Source organism: Panicum virgatum, chromosome 4N (assembly GCF_016808335.1).
Source record: "Panicum virgatum strain AP13 chromosome 4N, P.virgatum_v5, whole genome shotgun sequence".
NCBI lineage: Eukaryota > Viridiplantae > Streptophyta > Magnoliopsida > Poales > Poaceae > Panicum > Panicum virgatum.
In genome coordinates, this window is record NC_053148.1 from 14,947,475 (window position 1) to 14,965,820 (window position 18,346).

The 18,346-nt window shown below is 44.5% G+C and overlaps 1 protein-coding gene across 1 annotated transcript; it reads left to right on the forward strand.

Moving 5' to 3' along the window:
- Positions 1 to 596: 596 nt before the first annotated feature.
- On the forward strand, positions 597 to 18,223 carry LOC120669163 (the record flags this gene model as incomplete). The annotated part of the gene is made up of 4 exons (XM_039948962.1): positions 597 to 814; positions 15,718 to 15,841; positions 17,350 to 17,430; positions 17,527 to 18,223. Coding segments are annotated over 4 exons (609 nt in total), but the record flags the coding sequence as incomplete, so codon positions are not given.
- Between the last annotated feature and the right edge of the window lie 123 nt (positions 18,224 to 18,346).

The window sequence follows — 18,346 nt, forward strand, 5'->3', positions numbered from 1 at the left end:
AGGAACAGTGCACCAATTGAATCAATTTGACTCGAGTTTGACTGGCCAAAACTCAAAATTTGATATGAGAATGTAAAATTTGGCCAAAATAAAAGTTGTAGACCAACAGAAGATCTACAACTTTCGTTTTGGGCGAAAGTTGATTTGGAGCTCGGATCAAGGAGAAAAACGAGATCGAACATCGCTAAAATAATGTTTAACGCGCGAACTCGGTTAACGCTAATGACGCGCTTAAGCCATGATTAGCGATTAAACACGTGATTAGCGAGCACGATTAACACAGGGGTGTTACAGTGGTGCTGGCTGGCTAGTGGTTGGTGCCTGATGCTGATTTGATGTGAGAGAAAAACACTGCTAGCTAGTTGGCGAGCAGGCTGACAAGCAGCTGAATGGAGAGTAGTGTTCATTTTTTTATTAGGCGTATAGGAAATATTTTAACTACAGAAAATAGTATCTTTTTTTTGGAAAAAACTGAATCCCTTTTCCCCATTTGGTAAAAAAACGCCGGTGATGATCCTAGGAACACTCCATCCGTACACTTCATAATTTGTTTTCGTGAATGGGAAAAAAAACTATAGACTTCATAATCTGCTGCGTCTCCGCCGCTATTTCCGCAGCCGCTCGAGTCCACCTCCCTCCCCAGCCAGCCCCACACCCGTACGGCCACAGCAGCCACCGGCAGCCAGCCCTCCGGCTCTCTCCCTCGGCATCCAATCCTCCCCGTCTCCCCAACGATTCACTCCTCGAGGACTCGCTTGTCGGCGGGGAAGGAATTGAAGCTTCTCGTTCTCGCCGCCCAGCCTCTCCGCTCCAGGTGAGCAAGAACCCTGTCGTCTCCCCAGTTTCTAGGACCCTTGGCGTTGTATGGAGATCCGCTTTGCTGCGCTGGGATCCTTTTTCTTTTTTTTTTTCAATTCTTGTTGGTTGCTAGTCCTGTCCTTCGCGGATGCGGTTGTCTGATTCAGACTGATGGAGCGTAGCGCGTACCCTCTTAAGGTGTGATTCTTGCTTTACGTGGCTGTGAATTGTGGTGGCGTGCTGGCCGGAAATGGCTATACATGGTACCAGCCCTATTTGTTAGCTAGCCTGAATCATACTTCTGAAGTCTGAACTGTTCTTGATTCTGGCGCGATATCACTGCGATATAAAGACCTTTTGATGGGAGCAGTGTTTCGGGAATCCATTTGTTGTAATAATTGCTCCAAATTGTAGCTAGAAAATAGGGGAAAAAAAGGATTTAAGGTTCATGTTCATGATCCTTACATCTTTTCTTAATTCTGTGCTTTACACTTATCCTGATCCTCACAGTACAAACGACACATCTCTTGGTTGATCTCGTGCGCTTCCGGTTAATTTCTTGCTAGAAATAAATTAAGAATCTCTCTCTCCCTCTTCTTTTGCCAAATTGGCATCTCATTGTAGTTCACTGGTGGTTTTTCTCATTAAAAGTTATGGTCTTCTCAGCTCCCATGGAACCTTTGAGTTTAGTTTGTTAGGGTTGATCTCCACCGTTTGGTCCGTACCAAACGGGCCTTGACTCGCACCCTGATCGGGGGTGCCCAGTCCGTGGAAGGCTGGTGGGCCCCCGTCGTGCAGCACACATATAAAAGGCTGGTCAGTGGCAGGTTGTCCGAAAGTTTGTCGCCTTGTTGCCCCCACCAATAGAAACCCTAGCCGATCGGGGATGTGCTGAAGCGGCGGGAAGCTCCACCACGACCACTTCATCCTCCTCTACACCACCGGCATCGGCTACTGCACCACACCGCCGTCATGCGCCTCTGCGTCGTCAACCCTAATGGAGGCGTCATGGAAGATGGTGGCGGGTATTAGCAAGGTTTTTCCTCTGTTTAAGTTTACCCAAATCGATCTACTCCTAGGGATCCAAAAGTTGTTCTAACAATGGTATCAAGAGCCGATCTAGCGTTGTAGATCGAGATTCGACCTCGAATCGAAAGAGAACAGAAAGATTTCGATCAAAGATTTGAAAGAAACGAATAGAAGGGATTCGGTTCGACAAACCCTAACCCTAATTGCAAGCACAGAACCAATTCTGATCTTGAATCGGGAGAAGTGCAAGATCCAAACCCTACCCCAAAAGAAAAGTACTCACCTCTTGGTCTACCACCGAGGAGCCGCAAGCTCAACCTCGTGTGAGAAGCACCCCGGCGGAGCCCCTCGACAGAGCCACGCGCGACTTGGTCGCACCCGGCGCCGGCGAGAGGGCCTGCAAGGGCGCACGAGAGCACGCGGTGGCGCCATGGTAGCGTCCTTGGTGGCGAGATGACCCCGAGCCCGACTGCGCGCAGCGGGGGAGGAGAGAAGGGCCCTGGCCCGACTGCGCGCACGAGAGCCGCACGGCAGCGATGGCGCCAGAACAAGAGAAAAGAAGGAGTAGGAAAAAGGCTTTCGGTCGGCGCGGCCATGCCGCTTCTGCCGGACCTAGAGGCGCGCCGGGGAGGGAGCGGAGCCACGGCGGAGCCGCCCCTTTTTCTCCGGCCGCCATGGCCATCCGCCGCCACCATGTGCCAGAAGAGAGAAAGGGAAGAAAGAATGAAGCTAGGTTTACGAAGGAGCGTCGGTTTCGGTTTTTGTTCGACCGAGAATGCCGCCGGACCGTCAGATTCCATTCGATGGTCACGATTGCTCCGGGACTGACGGGCCAAAATGAGCCCAAGTGGGCGGGGGGGGGGGGGGGGGGGGGGCGCTGCGCCGTGCCGGGCCGTTTCGTCGTTGGCTGCTGGGCTCCGAGCCCAGATAGGCTGCAGAACCGAGCGGCGCAGAGGCACCGCTGGCGCTGGGCCAATTAGCGAGCCCAGTCGTCGGTTTTCGGGCTATAGCCCCAGCTGGAAACAGGTGGCGCGGTGCGCGCGAGCAGGCCGCGCCTGCTGGGCCGCTGAGCTGGGCCGTTCTCGGGCCAGATTAAAGAAAAGTAAAGACGAAAGGATGCTTTTGAAGAAGTATCAATTTTAAGGCAGAGTTTTTGACAATTTTGTCAATACTTAGTCCTCTTTACTCAATTTTGAACCAACGGGATAAATTGTTTAGAGAGTAAATCAGTATAAAGAAATGTTTAGAAGTTTAATTACTTCTGAAAAAAAGAAAAGTTTTCCGCTGCCATAAAGAAAGGAAAATGATTTATGCTATTATACTATTGCTATCTTTCAATTAAGTTGGAACCAACGAGAAGATTTAATTGGAAGGATAGTCTAAAAGTCTTAGATAAATTTTTCCCTGTGGGTAAAGAATAGAAAAGCTTCCGTTGTTTAAAGTCCAAGTTGAGTTTTGGCATTATTCTGCCATTTGAAGTCTCAAAGTTGAGCACTACTTGAATCACAAAGATGTTTCTCGAGGAAGAGAAATTTAAAGTTAATTATGATATTGTTATTTTCTGACCAACGTTGATGATGACAATATTATAATTTTATAGGTCATAGCTTAAAGTTTAAGTCTCTGGTAAATTTTGCATCAAAGTGACCAATTTTCACAGAATAGATAATGAACTGCTCTTAAACTAGAGAAATGTATTTTTCTAGTTTCCGCTGCAATAAAGTTGATCACCGTTGCGGCGGCGGAGGCCTGCAGTGGCGGCGTACGGCGGCGGCGAGGTGCAACGGCGGCGGCGCGAGCGAGTCGGGTGCGGGAGCGGAGCGGCGGCGGCGAGAAGAATAATCTGAGAAAAACAGAGGCCGCGGGCAAGGGATATATGTCACGGATCTGATCAGGGACCGTGCAAAACTAGGTAAATTGGGGGAATTGTGAGGGACAAATGGACGCTGAACCGGACACTTGAGATCGGGCACGCCGGCGGCGGCTGCGCCCAATCTCAAGGCCCGGAGTTAGATGAGGATCTCTCCTGATAATTCTTGCTTTTTCTTTCTCCCTCAAAAGAAATACAATCCCATCCTTATATAGAGATGGGCTGACTTGACCCTTAAGAAACATTGACTTGACCCTTAAGAAACCAATCTCTAAATTTAAGAAAATAACAAACCAATCTAATCTAATCTTTCCTAATATCTGGACCCTATTACTGTTCACGTCGTGAACAGTACTTTCTGCACATGACATCTCCTCCCTCCTTCGAAGACAGCTCGCCCTCGAGCTGTGATGATCAGGTGGAGCCCACGGTTCCAAGCGCATGCGTGCCCTCGGTGGCCGGCGCCGAGGCGTGGCAGCATGTCCCGGAGACCCTGATTTCTTGGTCTTGCCATGCAGATGCATGCCGAGGAATAGAAGTTGATCTGCCCCTGCGGGAAAAGCGAGACAAACCACGGAGACGCCATGTGGGGTACGAACCGGCAACTGTGGCAGCGCGGGTCTCAACCGGCTACGGATTCGAGCAGGGGCTGGATCAGCAACAACTAGGGCCTCATGACAAGCAAGCTGATCCACGGAGACACCATCTTGAAGCTGCTGCTGTGCCGCCGCGGCGGAAAGTGGCAATGCCAGCGCTGCCCGTGCTTGTCGCCTGGCCAACAATCCACATGCTGCTGCTTGAAGCTGTGTTGCCGCCTTGTCTCGCCGCAAGCTCTCCTTCAATTTCAGGAGCAAGGCTTTGATCTTTGCGCAGTCTTCTAGCATGTTGGCGCACAAATCTTCCACCGATGTTGATGGATCACCGGCAGCAGAAGCCATGATCGAAACCGAAGCAAGCTGATACCAATTGTCACGGATCTGATCAGGGACCGTGCAAAACTAGGTAAATTGGGGGAATTGTGAGGGACAAATGGACGCTGAACCGGACACTTGAGATCGGGCACGCCGGCGGCGGCTGCGCCCAATCTCAAGGCCCGGAGTTAGATGAGGATCTCTCCTGATAATTCTTGCTTTTTCTTTCTCCCTCAAAAGAAATACAATCCCATCCTTATATAGAGATGGGCTGACTTGACCCTTAAGAAACATTGACTTGACCCTTAAGAAACCAATCTCTAAATTTAAGAAAATAACAAACCAATCTAATCTAATCTTTCCTAATATCTGGACCCTATTACTGTTCACGTCGTGAACAGTACTTTCTGCACATGACAATATATGACAGGTGGGCCCCGCGTTTTTACTTAACGCCGGTTAAACCGATGCCTAGGTCTTGAGCGCCGGTCGATTTCATCGGTGCAGTTCACTCGAGACTCCAGCAAAAAAAAAATCATCTGAGCGCCGGTTGATCCGACGTAATGCTTTTTGAACTCGCCGGTTGATTGATGGGATCACCGGTTGATTTCTGAGACAGAACTTTAATACGTTCACCGGTTGATCCGATGCTCCGAAATTTGTATACGCCGGTTGAACGCCTGGTTTGACTGAGCTGAGGCTGAAACTTAGTAACGCCGGTTAAACCGATGAGTTAAAACCTTTTAAGCGTCGGTTTAACCGGTGAACCCAAAAAGCTTCACTCAGCTCACACTTCTATGCTAAGTCCAATAAACTTATAAGATTCAAATAAACTCAAGTTAATGGACTTGCATAGTCGACTTTACCCCTCAAAATAAATAGGATAGCACACTAGCTTAAATAATTTTCTTTTTAAACAAAGGAAAAGCCGCAAAGCGAGACAAAGCGCCAAATAAAATGTATGAGCCTTGTCATAGGAATATTGAAGATAGAGAGCTTCAAACTCATTATGACATGACTCACTAGCCAATAACGCACCTAACACTTTGCTCTTTTCACTTTTCATGAATTAAGATCTTGTATATAAAATAAGTCTCATTTTCATCAAGTGATCTCCTTTGTGACCCTTACGCATGCAATGATGGTGCAAGCTACAACCACATGCGAAAGAAGAGGTAAACATGAAGTGCACATCTATATGACAAGAAATGCATAGCAAGAATTTAAATTCTACTTGTCAAGTTTGAACCCACGGGAAGCTTCTCCATGATGAGCCTTTCTACAAGCCTAGAAGAAAACATGTGGACCACCACCTCTAGCTAAACCCTTCTTCCTTGTTTGGGCATTTTTCTATATGACAAGGCAACTTACATGACGTTTGCCGCATCTAACACATTAAGCTCATTCCTTAGCCTTACAAAAGTACTCTCGTCTAATGGTTTTGTGAAAATATCCGCCAATTGCTCCTCGGATCTCACACCTTGAAGAGATATGTCTCTTTTGGCTTCGTGATCACGCAAGAAGTGATGGCGAATATCAATGTGCTTTGTGCGAGAGTGTTGAACCGGATTCTTGGCAATTTTTACGGCACTTTCATTGTCACAAAGGAGTTGGATCCTATCTAGTTTCACACCAAAGTCCAAAAGGGTTTGCTTCATATATAGAATTTGGGCACAACATGCACCGGCCGCTATATATTCCGCTTCCGCGGTGGACAAAGCCACGGAATTTTGCTTCTTACTTGACCAAGAAACTAGAGAACGCCCAAACAAGTGACAACCCCCGGAGGTACTCTTGCGATCCACACGGCTTCCGGCAAAATCCGAATCCGAGTATCCCAAGAGATCTAAACTAGCGCCTTTGGGGTACCACAAGTCTATGCTAGGGGTGTGCTTGAGATACCGAAGGATCCTATTCACAGCCGAAAGGTGTGATTCCTTTGGGTTAGCTTGAAAGCGGGCACACAAGCACACACTAAACATTATATCGGGCCTTGATGCGGTAAGGTAAAGCAAAGACCCTATCATAGAACGATAGAGGGATTGATCAACCGATTTACCGTCCACATCCAAGTCGAGATGCCCATTGGTTGCCATGGGTGTTTTGATTGGCTTGCACTCATCCATCTTGAACTTCTTCAAGATATTTTTAGTATACTTTTCTTGATGGATGAATGTCCCTTCCTTCATTTGTTTGACTTGAAAACCAAGGAAGAAGGTCAATTCGCCAATCATGGACATCTCGAATTCCCTAGACATCATGGTAGCAAACTCATGGCTTAGTGAATCGTTAGTTGAGCCAAAGATAATATCGTCAACATAAATTTGACAAATGAAAAGATCCCCGTTGACGTCTTTTGTGAACAAGGTGGTGTCCACCCTCCCGATCTTGAAGCCTTGCATGATTAGGAAGTCACGAAGCCTCTCATACCAAGCCCTTAGAGCTTGTTTGAGCCCATAGAGTGCCTTGTGCAACCTATAAACATGGTTATGATTTCTCGGATCTTCAAACCCGGGAGGTTGCTCAACATAAACAAGTTCGTTAATAACGCCATTTAAGAATGCACTTTTCACATCCATTTGATACAACTTAATGTTATGATGTGAAGAGTAAGTAAGAAAGATGCGGATAGCTTCAAGTCTTACGACCGGAGCAAAAGTTTCACCAAAATCCAAACCTTTGACTTGAGAAAAACCTTTTGCCACAAGTATTGCTTTGTTGCGTATTACCACCCCATGTTCATCTTGCTTGTTTCGAAAGACCCACTTGGTGCCGATGATATTCTTGTCTTTCGGAGGAGCTTCGAGGACCCAAACTTCATTGCGGGTGAAGTTGTTTAATTCTTCTTGCATGGCCATCACCCAATCCGAGTCCTCAAGCGCTTCCTCTAAGCTAGTGGGTTCAATATAAGAAACAAACGAGTAATATTCGCAAAATGAAGTATGCTTGGAGCGAGTTCTTACTCCCTTGGAAGGACTACAAATGATTTGACCAATTGGATGATCCTTGGAGATGCGACCATACTTCACTAGCGGTGCTTGAGTGGATGTTTGTTGGGGTGGATCATGAGTGACTTGTGCTTGTGGTGGAACACTTTGCTCTTCTTGTTCTTGGACTTGGGGTGTTGGCGTTGGCACATCTTCTTGAGGTTGTGTATCATTTTTGTCTTGATCTTCATCCACTTGGGGTGCCATGGAGGTGATTGGTGTAGATGAGGAAGGTCCTCCCCCTTGATCATTGCCTTCATGCACCTCTTCCGGCTTGATATCCCCAATGGACATTTTCTTCAAAGTTTCTTCAATTTCCTCATCACTTACATTGTCATAGTCAAAAACCTCCTCTTGGGAGCCATTAGATTCATCAAACTTCACATCACATGTTTCTTCAACTAATCCGGAGGTTTGATTGAATACTCTATATGCTTTGGAGTTTGATGCATAACCAAGAAAGAATCCTTCATCACATCTACTTTCAAACTTATCGAGCTTTTTCTTCTTATAGATGAAGCATTTGCAACCAAAGACTCGAAAGTAGGAGATGTTTGGCTTCTTCCCGGTGAGGAGTTCATATGGCGTCTTCTTGAGGAGTCGGTGGAGATACACCCGGTTGGACGCATGGCATGCCGTGTTGATTGCTTCCGTCCAAAATTTCTCGGACGTGCCATAGTCATCCAACATTGCTCTTGCTAGAGCGATCAATGTCTTGTTCTTTCTCTCCACCACTCCATTTTGTTGAGGCGTGTAGGTGGCGGAGAACTCATGCTTGACACCCTCTTCATCGCACCATTATTCAATTCTCATATTCCTAAACTCGGTGCCGTTGTCACTCCGGATCTTCACAATTGGGGAGTTGTACTCCCTTTGAGCTCTTCTTGCAAATGTCTTGAAAAGTTCCGGAGTTTCACCCTTATCGCCTAGAAACATAACCCAAGTGTAACGTTAAAAATCATCAATAATTACTAGACAATAGAGGTTACCACCAAATAGATGTTGCCATGCCTAAACCCCGTGAATACCAATGACTTGTCTTTTTCATGAGTTACTACAACACCATTCTTGTCAAAGGCACACGTTAGTCTAAGATCACACAATTGAGCAATAGAAATGAGATTAAAACTAAGTGCTTCTACAAACAAGACATTAGAAATGGATAAATCTTTAGAAATTGCTATTCTACCCAAACCTAAAAATTTTCTCCTTGAATTATCACCATATGTGACATGTTCATGATCTCTGGGGTCTTCAAGAGTGGTGAACACATGCTATCATTGCCGATCATGTGTTGAGAGCAACCGCTATCAAGTACCCAATGTTTTCCACCGGCTTTGTAGTTCACCTAGACACATGAGAATTCACTTTTGAGTTTTAAGAACCCAAACAAGCTTTGGGCCTTGCACATGTGTGACAAGAGCTTTTGGGACCCAAAGTTGCTTGGGGAGCTTCTTCTTTGACTCTTTAGTGAGTTTGCCAATGAATTTGGCCTTCACCTTTCCCTTCACTTTACTCAAGAGAAAATGGTTATTTTGAAACATTGATGAGTAATTCTTGGGTAAATTAGGAAGAGTACGTGATGGTAAAGTGCACTCCCTAATGTGGTGCCAGGTGACTTGGCAATGTTGGCAATATGGACCAACTTCCTTGATGAAGCTAATCTTGATCTCCGGAGAAGGAGTAGTAGTTATGTTTGGCTCCGAAAATGAACCAAGACCTCTCTTGCCATAGTCACGGGCATTGTTGAAGAGAATCTCCTTGTGGATGTATTCTCCTCTTGAGAGCTTCTCCACACTACTCTTGAGGCTTCTACTTGATCCATCAATTTCTTTTCCCTAGAAGGTACAAGCTCGGGCAAAGCATTAGTAGCATTTGCATTAATGAGTAGATCATTACATGAAGTAGAAGCATTGACATTCTCAATAGTTTCATGAGCAAAGTTCTCAAGACTTGGGTCAATTGCTTCATAGGCAAATTCAAGTTCTTGATACTTGTGAGCCAACTCCCTATGCTCTTGTTTAAATTTTTTGTGGCTCTCTTCAACTTGCTTAGCAAGTACAAGTGACTTATTGTGCTTTTTGAGCAAGTCATTGTACTTACCAAGCAAATCGGAGTGGTCAAGCTCTAACTTGGCACGAGTGCTCTCAAGAACCTTGACTTTGCCCTTTTCCCTCTTGATAACGGATGTATACTCATTAATGAGGTTAGCAAACACATTAGGGTCAAGCTCATCATCACTATCATCTTCACTCTCACATACCTTAGAGTTACCTTTGGCCATGAGGCACATTGGAGATGGAGGTAGCGATGGTTCTTCATTTGTGAGGGCGCTGGTGACGATATCTTCTTCCTCATCGCTTAACTCTTCGTTTGATGAGACATCGGTCACCGATTCTTGTTTTTCTACCAAGAAGTTTCTCTTGGTGTTGCCCTTTTTCGTTGGGAAGAGCTTTGTCTTCTTGTCATGACTCTTTTTCTTCCCAAGTTTCTTGTTTTTGTTCTTCCTTTCTTCTTCTTCATCATCGCTTGTATCATGGCGATGCTTGCTCTTGTTATCTTTGTCTCTTTTGTCCGGGTTGGGGCAATTTGGACAGATGTGACCTTTTTCTCCACAATTGTAGCAAATTTTGTTCTTGACATCCATTGGCCGGAACATTTTTCTTTTAGAGTCAAAGTTAAAGCCCTTTTTATTGATCTTGTCATTCAAGCGTGTGAACATTCTCATCATGAGAGCAAGTTCTCCATCATCTTAAACATCGGATGAGTTTTCATGATCATCTTCTTCATCGCTTGAGCTTGATTCTTGCTTGATCATCTTGAGCTTGCGGGATTTGTTTGCCTTGCTCTTTAGAGCAATTGATTTGCTTGAAGTTGGCTCTTCGGACATACCAAGGATACCCATTTCATGGGCGCGAATTTCGCCCACAAGTTCTCTCACTTCCATTGTGTCAAGATTCTCCTTTTGAAGCATAGCATTGATGATGTTGTACTTGGGCTTCGGGAGGGCTCCAAGTGGGCGGGGGGGGGGGGGGGGGGGGGGGGGGGGGGGGCGCGGCGCCGCGCCGGGCCGTTTCGTCGTTGGCTGCTGGGCTCCGAGCCCAGATAGGCTGCAGAACCGAGCGGCGCAGAGGCACCGCTGGCGCTGAGCCAATTAGCGAGCCCAGTCGTCGGTTTTCGAGCTACAGCCCCAGCTGGAAACAGGTGGCGCGGTGCGCGCGAGCAGGCCGCGCCTGCTGGGCCGCCGAGCTGGGCCGTTCTCGGGCCAGATTAAAGAAAAGTAAAGACGAAAGGATGCTTTTGAAGAAGTATCAATTTTAAGGCAGAGTTTTTGACAATTTTGTCAATACTTAGTCCTCTTTACTCAATTTTGAACCAACGGGATAAATTGTTTAGAGAGTAAATCAGTATAAAGAAATGTTTAGAAGTTTAATTACTTCTGAAAAAAAAAGAAAAGTTTTCCGCTGCCATAAAGAAAGGAAAATGATTTATGCTATTATACTATTGCTATCTTTCAATTAAGTTGGAACCAACGAGAAGATTTAATTGGAAGAATAGTCTAAAAGTCTTAGATAAATTTTTCCCTGTGGGTAAATAATAGAAAAGCTTCCGTTGTTTAAAGTCCAAGTTGAGTTTTGGCATTATTCTGCCATTTGAAGTCTCAAAGTTGAGCACTACTTGAATCACAAAGATGTTTCTCGAGGAAGAGAAATTTAAAGTTAATTATGGTATTGTTATTTTCTGACCAACGTTGATGATGACAATATTATAATTTTATAGGTCATAGTTTAAAGTTTAAGTCTCTAATAAATTTTGCATCAAAGTGACCAATTTTCACAGAATAGATAATGAACTGCTCTTAAACTAGAGAAATGTATTTTCTAGTTTCCGCTGCAATAAAGTTGATTACCCTCAAATTAAATTCGAACTAACGAGAGGATTTAATTTTGAGCAGCAGATATATTGTTTTAAAATTTTTTGAATTTTCCATACGTTAATTCCGTTTCTGCCCAACGGTGATATGGAATTAATGTAAATAGAAGGATGTTTTATTCTATTTCTGCCTAACGGTGACATAGAATAGAACTTGAAGTTTTAATTATTGTCTTTTTATAGACAAAGTTTTGCATGTAGTCCTTATTGAAGGGACAAAAGAAAATGAACTGAGTACCTGTGACTCAGAAAGAAAGAAAACCATCGCATGAGAAAGTGTATTCTGACTCAGAAAGAAAGAAAACCATCGCATGAGAAAGTGTATTCTCTTTAAAGAATGGCTTTAAAAGAAAAGTACTTATGGATGTTGATCCAAGAAAAGGAGATAGAACAATAAGAGATCGTTTTTTAGAAATGTCTCTTATGTACACTCTATCAAGGAGAATTCATTTTGAGTTCATTCAAAGTCGATGAACCAAGAGAGGGGGTAAATTGGGCCTTTTTCAATTTCTAAAACACAATAAAGCAACCTTAACCTATACAATGCTAGAAAGGCACCAATTCACCAACCGGATAACTAAGCTACCTACACAAGCTATGAGAGATAAAACGAGAAGTAAAGCCTAGCAAGGTAGAGCTAAGTTATGATCTCTAAGGTCAAGCACATGAATAATTGCATGAAAGTAAGTGCTTGAAAAGAAAGAGTGGGCAAGAGACAACTGGATTTTTTCCCGTGGTGTCGATGTGTTGGCACACACCCCTAATCCACGTTGTGACACTCACTAAGAGTCTTGTCACCGAGACTTGGGCGCTCACTAAGAGTCTCTGTTCACCATCCTGGCGTGGTGGAGCTCAAGCCACGTACAAACTTCTTCGGGCTCCCACAATCCTTGGCAAGCTCCGGAAGAAACACCTTCAATCACCAAGATCGCCTAGGTGCTGCCAATCACCAAGAGTAACAAGCTAGGGCCTTCACTTGAGCAAGAACCGATCACCAAGAACGGATGCACACAAGCTTCTCTCTACTCAAGTCCTTAGCCTTGCTTCTTGAATGATTGAATGATCAATTTAATGGAAGATGAAGCTCAAGGTGGCTCTTGACTATAGTATGAGTGTTTGGATGTTGCCTGGTGTCAAGAGTAGCAAAATGACCCATTGGAGGGGTATATAAAGGCAGCTCACACGAATAGAGCCGTTGGAGAAAAGATGCCAGAAAACTGCGTAGCGCCGGTTAATCCGACGATCCTCCAATAGCCATCGTCGGTTTAACCGATGAATGTAAACTGCCCCTTCTGAAAGCTAGCCGTTACAACTTGGGCAGATTAACCGACGTATCATCGGTTTAACCGGTGAGTGTAGTTGTCCACTGATCAACTGAAAAACCAAGTCTCTGGACAACTACACCGACGTTAACTCAAAACCATCGTCGGTTTAACCGGTGAGTACAACTTCAGAAAACCCTGGAAAAACCATCTCACTGGTCAATTGCACCGACGTCTCAATTCAAACATCGTCGGTTTAACCGGTGTATAGAACCTTGAAACACCCTGGAAAAACCATCTCTGGACTAATGCACCGACGTTTAATTCAAACGCGTCGGTTTAACCGGTGTATTGACTTGTCCAGACTCTGCTGACTTCGTTTAACCGACGTATAGAAAAATGAAAGCGTCGGTTAAACCGGTGTTAAAGACTTTTTCTGATTTTACCTTTTCTGATTTGAGTCTTGAATGAAATCCAAATAATCTTGACATATAAGTTGAGAACCACTTATTTGAACTTCTAGGAACCTGAGTGACCATAGTGTGCATCCATTTTTGATTGACCATGTCCATGCTCAAGTTACTTGGCCTTAACCCCTCTTAATAGTGCGATCACTACAAAACTATAAAACCTATACTAACATAAGTGTCCTTCTCAACCTTATGACACTTAGGACTAGAAAGATCCTTAGTCTTGACATATATATGAGTTGAATACCGAGACCGCCTTTTTGGATAATGAAATTGAGGGGCCTCTTTTGACATATGACCAAATGAGCGATAATGATCTATTAAGCTGCACAAACTCATTAGTCACAATAATGGTTGTCATTAATCACCGAAACATACCTTGAGGGCCTAGATGCTTACACACATCTTAAATGAAGATAACATCCTACTTTCAAGTGGTAGTGTTAATATGTTGTTATAGATAAAGAATTCTTGTCCTCAAATTTTGATCTCGGTGATGAGTTTTTCATTCTACGGATTGAGACTCATCGAAATAAAAGAAAGGGGTATTATGGTTACTGTTGGTCCAGTGATACCGCGCTCTCCCTCTCCAACTCCTCAAGGTCCCGTCGGCGGTGGTGTCGCCGGCGATGGAGCCGCTGAGGCTGCCGCGCAAGGTCTCAACCTCGACCTCCGCCGCACGAGCTGCATCCTCCGCCTCCTCTGCCTCCACCTCCGCCCTGGCCGCCGCCAACTCCGCTGCTGCCAGCCTAGCCGCTCTCGCCGCTGCTGCAGCGGCTTGTGCCGTCGCTCGTCTGCGCTCCTCTGCCGCGGCGAGCTCGGCGTCTCGCTGACGCCGTGCGCTCGAGGCGACCGAGCGCCGAGACGGTGCGTCGGACATGGCGCGCCTCCAAGGGGCTACTGCGTGGAGAAGACGCAGCCTCGGATGAGCTGCTGCTCGTCTGCTCGGGTGAGGAAGGTGGAGCAGAGGGTGCAGCAGGTGCTGCTGCGCTAGCTGCCGCTGCTGGTGGCTGAACTGCTGCTTGGGAGGGAGAAGAGCAGGAGATGTCTAACCTACAGGAAAGTACGGCTCTGATACCAGATGTTAACAGCTCAATTTTCACTCTCATTGAGCTGAGAGGATGACACTCAAGTTGGGGAAGTTTTCTGGATTTTTTTCTTCATTCACACTCACAATGCCATGCCTTCCAATGGGAGGGGTGGCCACATATATATACAGCAGGCTGCTGGGCAGCAAACGAAGCCAATAATGCTAGTCTAACACTAGTCTAACTGTTGTCCTAGAGAGGACACTAACTGCTGTCCTGCAGTCCAAGATGCTAGTCTAACTGCTGTCCTAGAAAGGACACTAACTGCTGTCCTGCAGTCTAAGATGCTGCATGGGTACAAGAGATGCCTGCAGTCCAAGATGCTAAGGACTAAAAGATGCTGCAGGGGTACAAGGGACCACAAAGACCAACAGCAAAGACTTATCCATCAAGTATACGTTGTAAAGGAGAAAGTCCGGAGTCGTGATGAAATGCATTGTGAGTGTAAATGACAGAAAGTGTTTGCGGATCCGCTTACTAAAGGCTTGCCGCCCAGTGTGTACAGAGAATACACAGTCGACATGGGTTTATGGTATAGCCTATGTTTTCCAGACGATAAAGGGCCCAAAGTTAAAGTATCTATTTCAGAACCGAGAGGTGTGTTGTAGCTGTTATGTCCATCGGCTATTGACCGTGACGATGAGGCATGCTCATAGGCACTAATCTGTGATGGAGTAGGTAGATAAAGAATCAAGAATGAAGAAAATAAAGATGGAGATAAGTTAAAAAAGAAGAGATGAGATCAAGGGGGAGAATGTTAGTGTTGATCTCCACCGTTTGGGCCCAACGGACCAAACGGACGGACCAAACGGGCCTTGACTCGCGCCCTGATCGGGGGTGCCCAGCTCGTAGAAGGCTGGTGGCCCCCCGTCGCGCAGCACACATATAAAAGGAAGAGGTGGGGGTCAGTGGCAGGTTGTCCAAAAGTTTGTCACCCTGTTGCCCCCACCAATAGAAACCCTAGCCGATCGGGGATGTGCTGAAGCGGCGGGAAGCTCCACCACGACCACTTCATCCTCCTCTACACCACCGGCACCGGCTACTGCACCACGCCGCCGTCATGCGCCTCTGCGTCGTCAACCCTAATGGAGGCGTCGTGGAAGATGGTGGCGGGTATTAGCAAGGTTTTTCCTTTGTTTAAGTTTACCCAAATCGATCTACTCCTAGGGATCCAAAAGTTGTTCTAACATAGTTCTCTTTAACAAGCTCTTCCAAATGGTCAGTTGTTTTCATTATGTTGATTTCAACAAACTACTTAGTACTTATGGTCTTTGCATTTTTGTGAACCTGCAAGTTTGGCGTGTAAATTTTCTTTCTGTACCTTTTGTAATGGGATATCATATTCAGTTTGTCAACTTATTCCTTGCAGGAACTTTGGAAATTATGTCTCTTTGAGGGGAATCAAGGGCCTTGCCTGTACCTGTCTGGGCTCCATGTCTAAGTCGGAGCCTGTCACATTTGAGGAATCTCTTAGCTTTGTCAAGAAAGTAAAGGTGAGAAATTTGCTCAAAGGAACTCTCAGTCCGCTATTGGAATCTTTGAGTTATTGATGGGTAGCGATCTTTGATGTATTTTGCGAACCCTGGATGTTCTTATAGATTGCATTCTGGTTATATGAATTACAACAATTTATCCTTAAGAGTGCTGGAAAGATACATGTACCATTGTCTACCCAGTCACAAAAATATCTGCAGTGTCATAGTAATCTCATCATCTAGGGTGCATGGCAAGAAAGTGCATAGTCCTTTTCAATCATTTGTTCGCAAGTTGTCTGCAATTAAGTGAAGAAGGTTATGCTTCCTTTTCTTGATATAAAAGGCTGTCAGCAATCATTTGGTGCAGATCCAGAAATACTTGCTGTGCAAAGGTTGAACCCAGCCTGCACAAGATCAACAACAAAGCCTTTTAGTCCCAAGCAAGTTGGGTGAGGTAGACTACTATAGATAAAATCCAACAAGAGCCACCAATAACGTGCATTAAAAAAGTAAAAAGAAGGTATTAGTAAAGGTGATAGCCAACGTGATGTTTCAGATTTGTAGAGCATCCAAAAGGACAAAGAAAATGAATTATTTCTCTTTGCATCACCTGACTTGCGGTTACCTTTTGATTTGGTAAAAATTAGATACTTCAGTTGAACTAATATACTTACCATGTGCATTACATTACTTCATTAGAGTTTATATTTGTGATATATGGTTCTCCTTTAGTTCATGTGAAGCTATTAGATCTGATGCCTTACATTATGACATGTTACTACCTATTTTATGGGATGTACCTTTTAGCGTTGAGTAGGCTTGAGCTGTAGGGTATTTGGAGTATTTGTTTTGAAAAGCATCCAATTCCTTATATTGTGCTATGGATGCAATATCAGTGTTTTATGGTGCGATATGAAACTGTTATCTAACATGATTGAATTTTGCGTGCAGTAGAATAATATGAAACATGACGACTTATGTTCCATGGCTTTGGGAATAAAAAAACTTATACACTTAAGGGGAAAATAAAGTCCATTTTACTATACCCAGCTATTCAGTTAGTCATGTGGTATATGACATCATACCTAATGTTACAAAAAATCGTGTCTATGTTGTTCCCTATTTTAGAAAATTACTTCACGAATTTTTCGTGATTATTTTCATACTTTGTGATTTTTTATCTTGAGGTTCAACCAGGTCAGCTGCTTCCTACCTATGAAGTAATCACCAAAATTCTGATATATATTTTGAACATAGGGTTTGATGGGAACAATGATAGGCAAGATTGCAACAACAGTTCATTGCTCTCTCTCCGTTCAGCTCAACTATATATGTGCACCTTTTACCTTCACAAGATCATGAGTTTTACATGAACATCGTGTATATATGCCTTCTATAAGCTATCAGCCTTGTGGTAGAAGGCTTCTGATTTATGAAACCAATTCTTGGAACTTAGCATGATCTTGTCCTAATTCATCTGCTTCAAGTTATATTGCAATAATTTATTATGGAGCTTGTTTGTACAGGCACGTGACTATATGCTATACCTATCACTGCTTGATGTTCTCAACAGGAATGATCAAATCCCTCTCGAAGCTTACAGTGAGGTAGCATGACTTTGATCCTCTTTTTACTCCTGCCAAAGCGCAATTCCGTGGCATAATGATTCATTGTAACTTTGTCTCATCAATTTTGAAATGCAGCTTTCACTTCTGTTCCGGCATCATGAAGATCTGCTAGCAGAGCTGTCAAAGTTCAGGCCCCTCGCATGTCCAAACAACCTATATACCCATGGATCGATCTGGATGATCATATTCCTCATGCCCTTTCTGCTCCTGAGCCTTGTCCTCGCCTTTGAGAAGCCGTTGAAGTGCTTTCTGCTCCAGTAGCATGTTGCAAGCTGAAAAGGCTGCATTGTGGTACTAGCGGCCAAGTGTACATATATGTAAATGGATTGCGTCCTGCAATCTTTATGAGGCCCTTGTATTCTCATGCACGGCAATAATATACAGTGTTATCAAAGTTCAGGAATGCGGCAGCAAAGCCTAAACAGAGATCATTTGACCTTGTCCAATACGAACTTCAATTGTGCACGAAGAAATCCACGAAAGTGACGTAATGATTTGGCCGAAGGGATCAACGTGACACCGTCTGACAATACTTCAATTGTGCACGTAAAGATATGAGAAATATGGTGCATGACTAGTGACACCGTCTGACATCATTTTGGTGAAAACTTGACTGGCTGTGTTTAGTTGTAAAAAGTATGCGAAAAGTGTTTGCGAAAAGCACTGTAGCACTTTTCGTTTGTATGTGGTAAATATTGTCTTACCATAGGCTAAATTGGCTCAAAAGATTCGTTTCGCAACGTACATCAAAATTATGCAATTAGTTTTTTTTATTTACCTACATTTAGTATTCCATGCATGGGTCATTTGTTATATTTAATATTTCGATGTGATGTAAAGTTTGGAAAATTTGGAGGAGTTGGGGGGAACTAAACACAGCCACTGATGCTTTGAT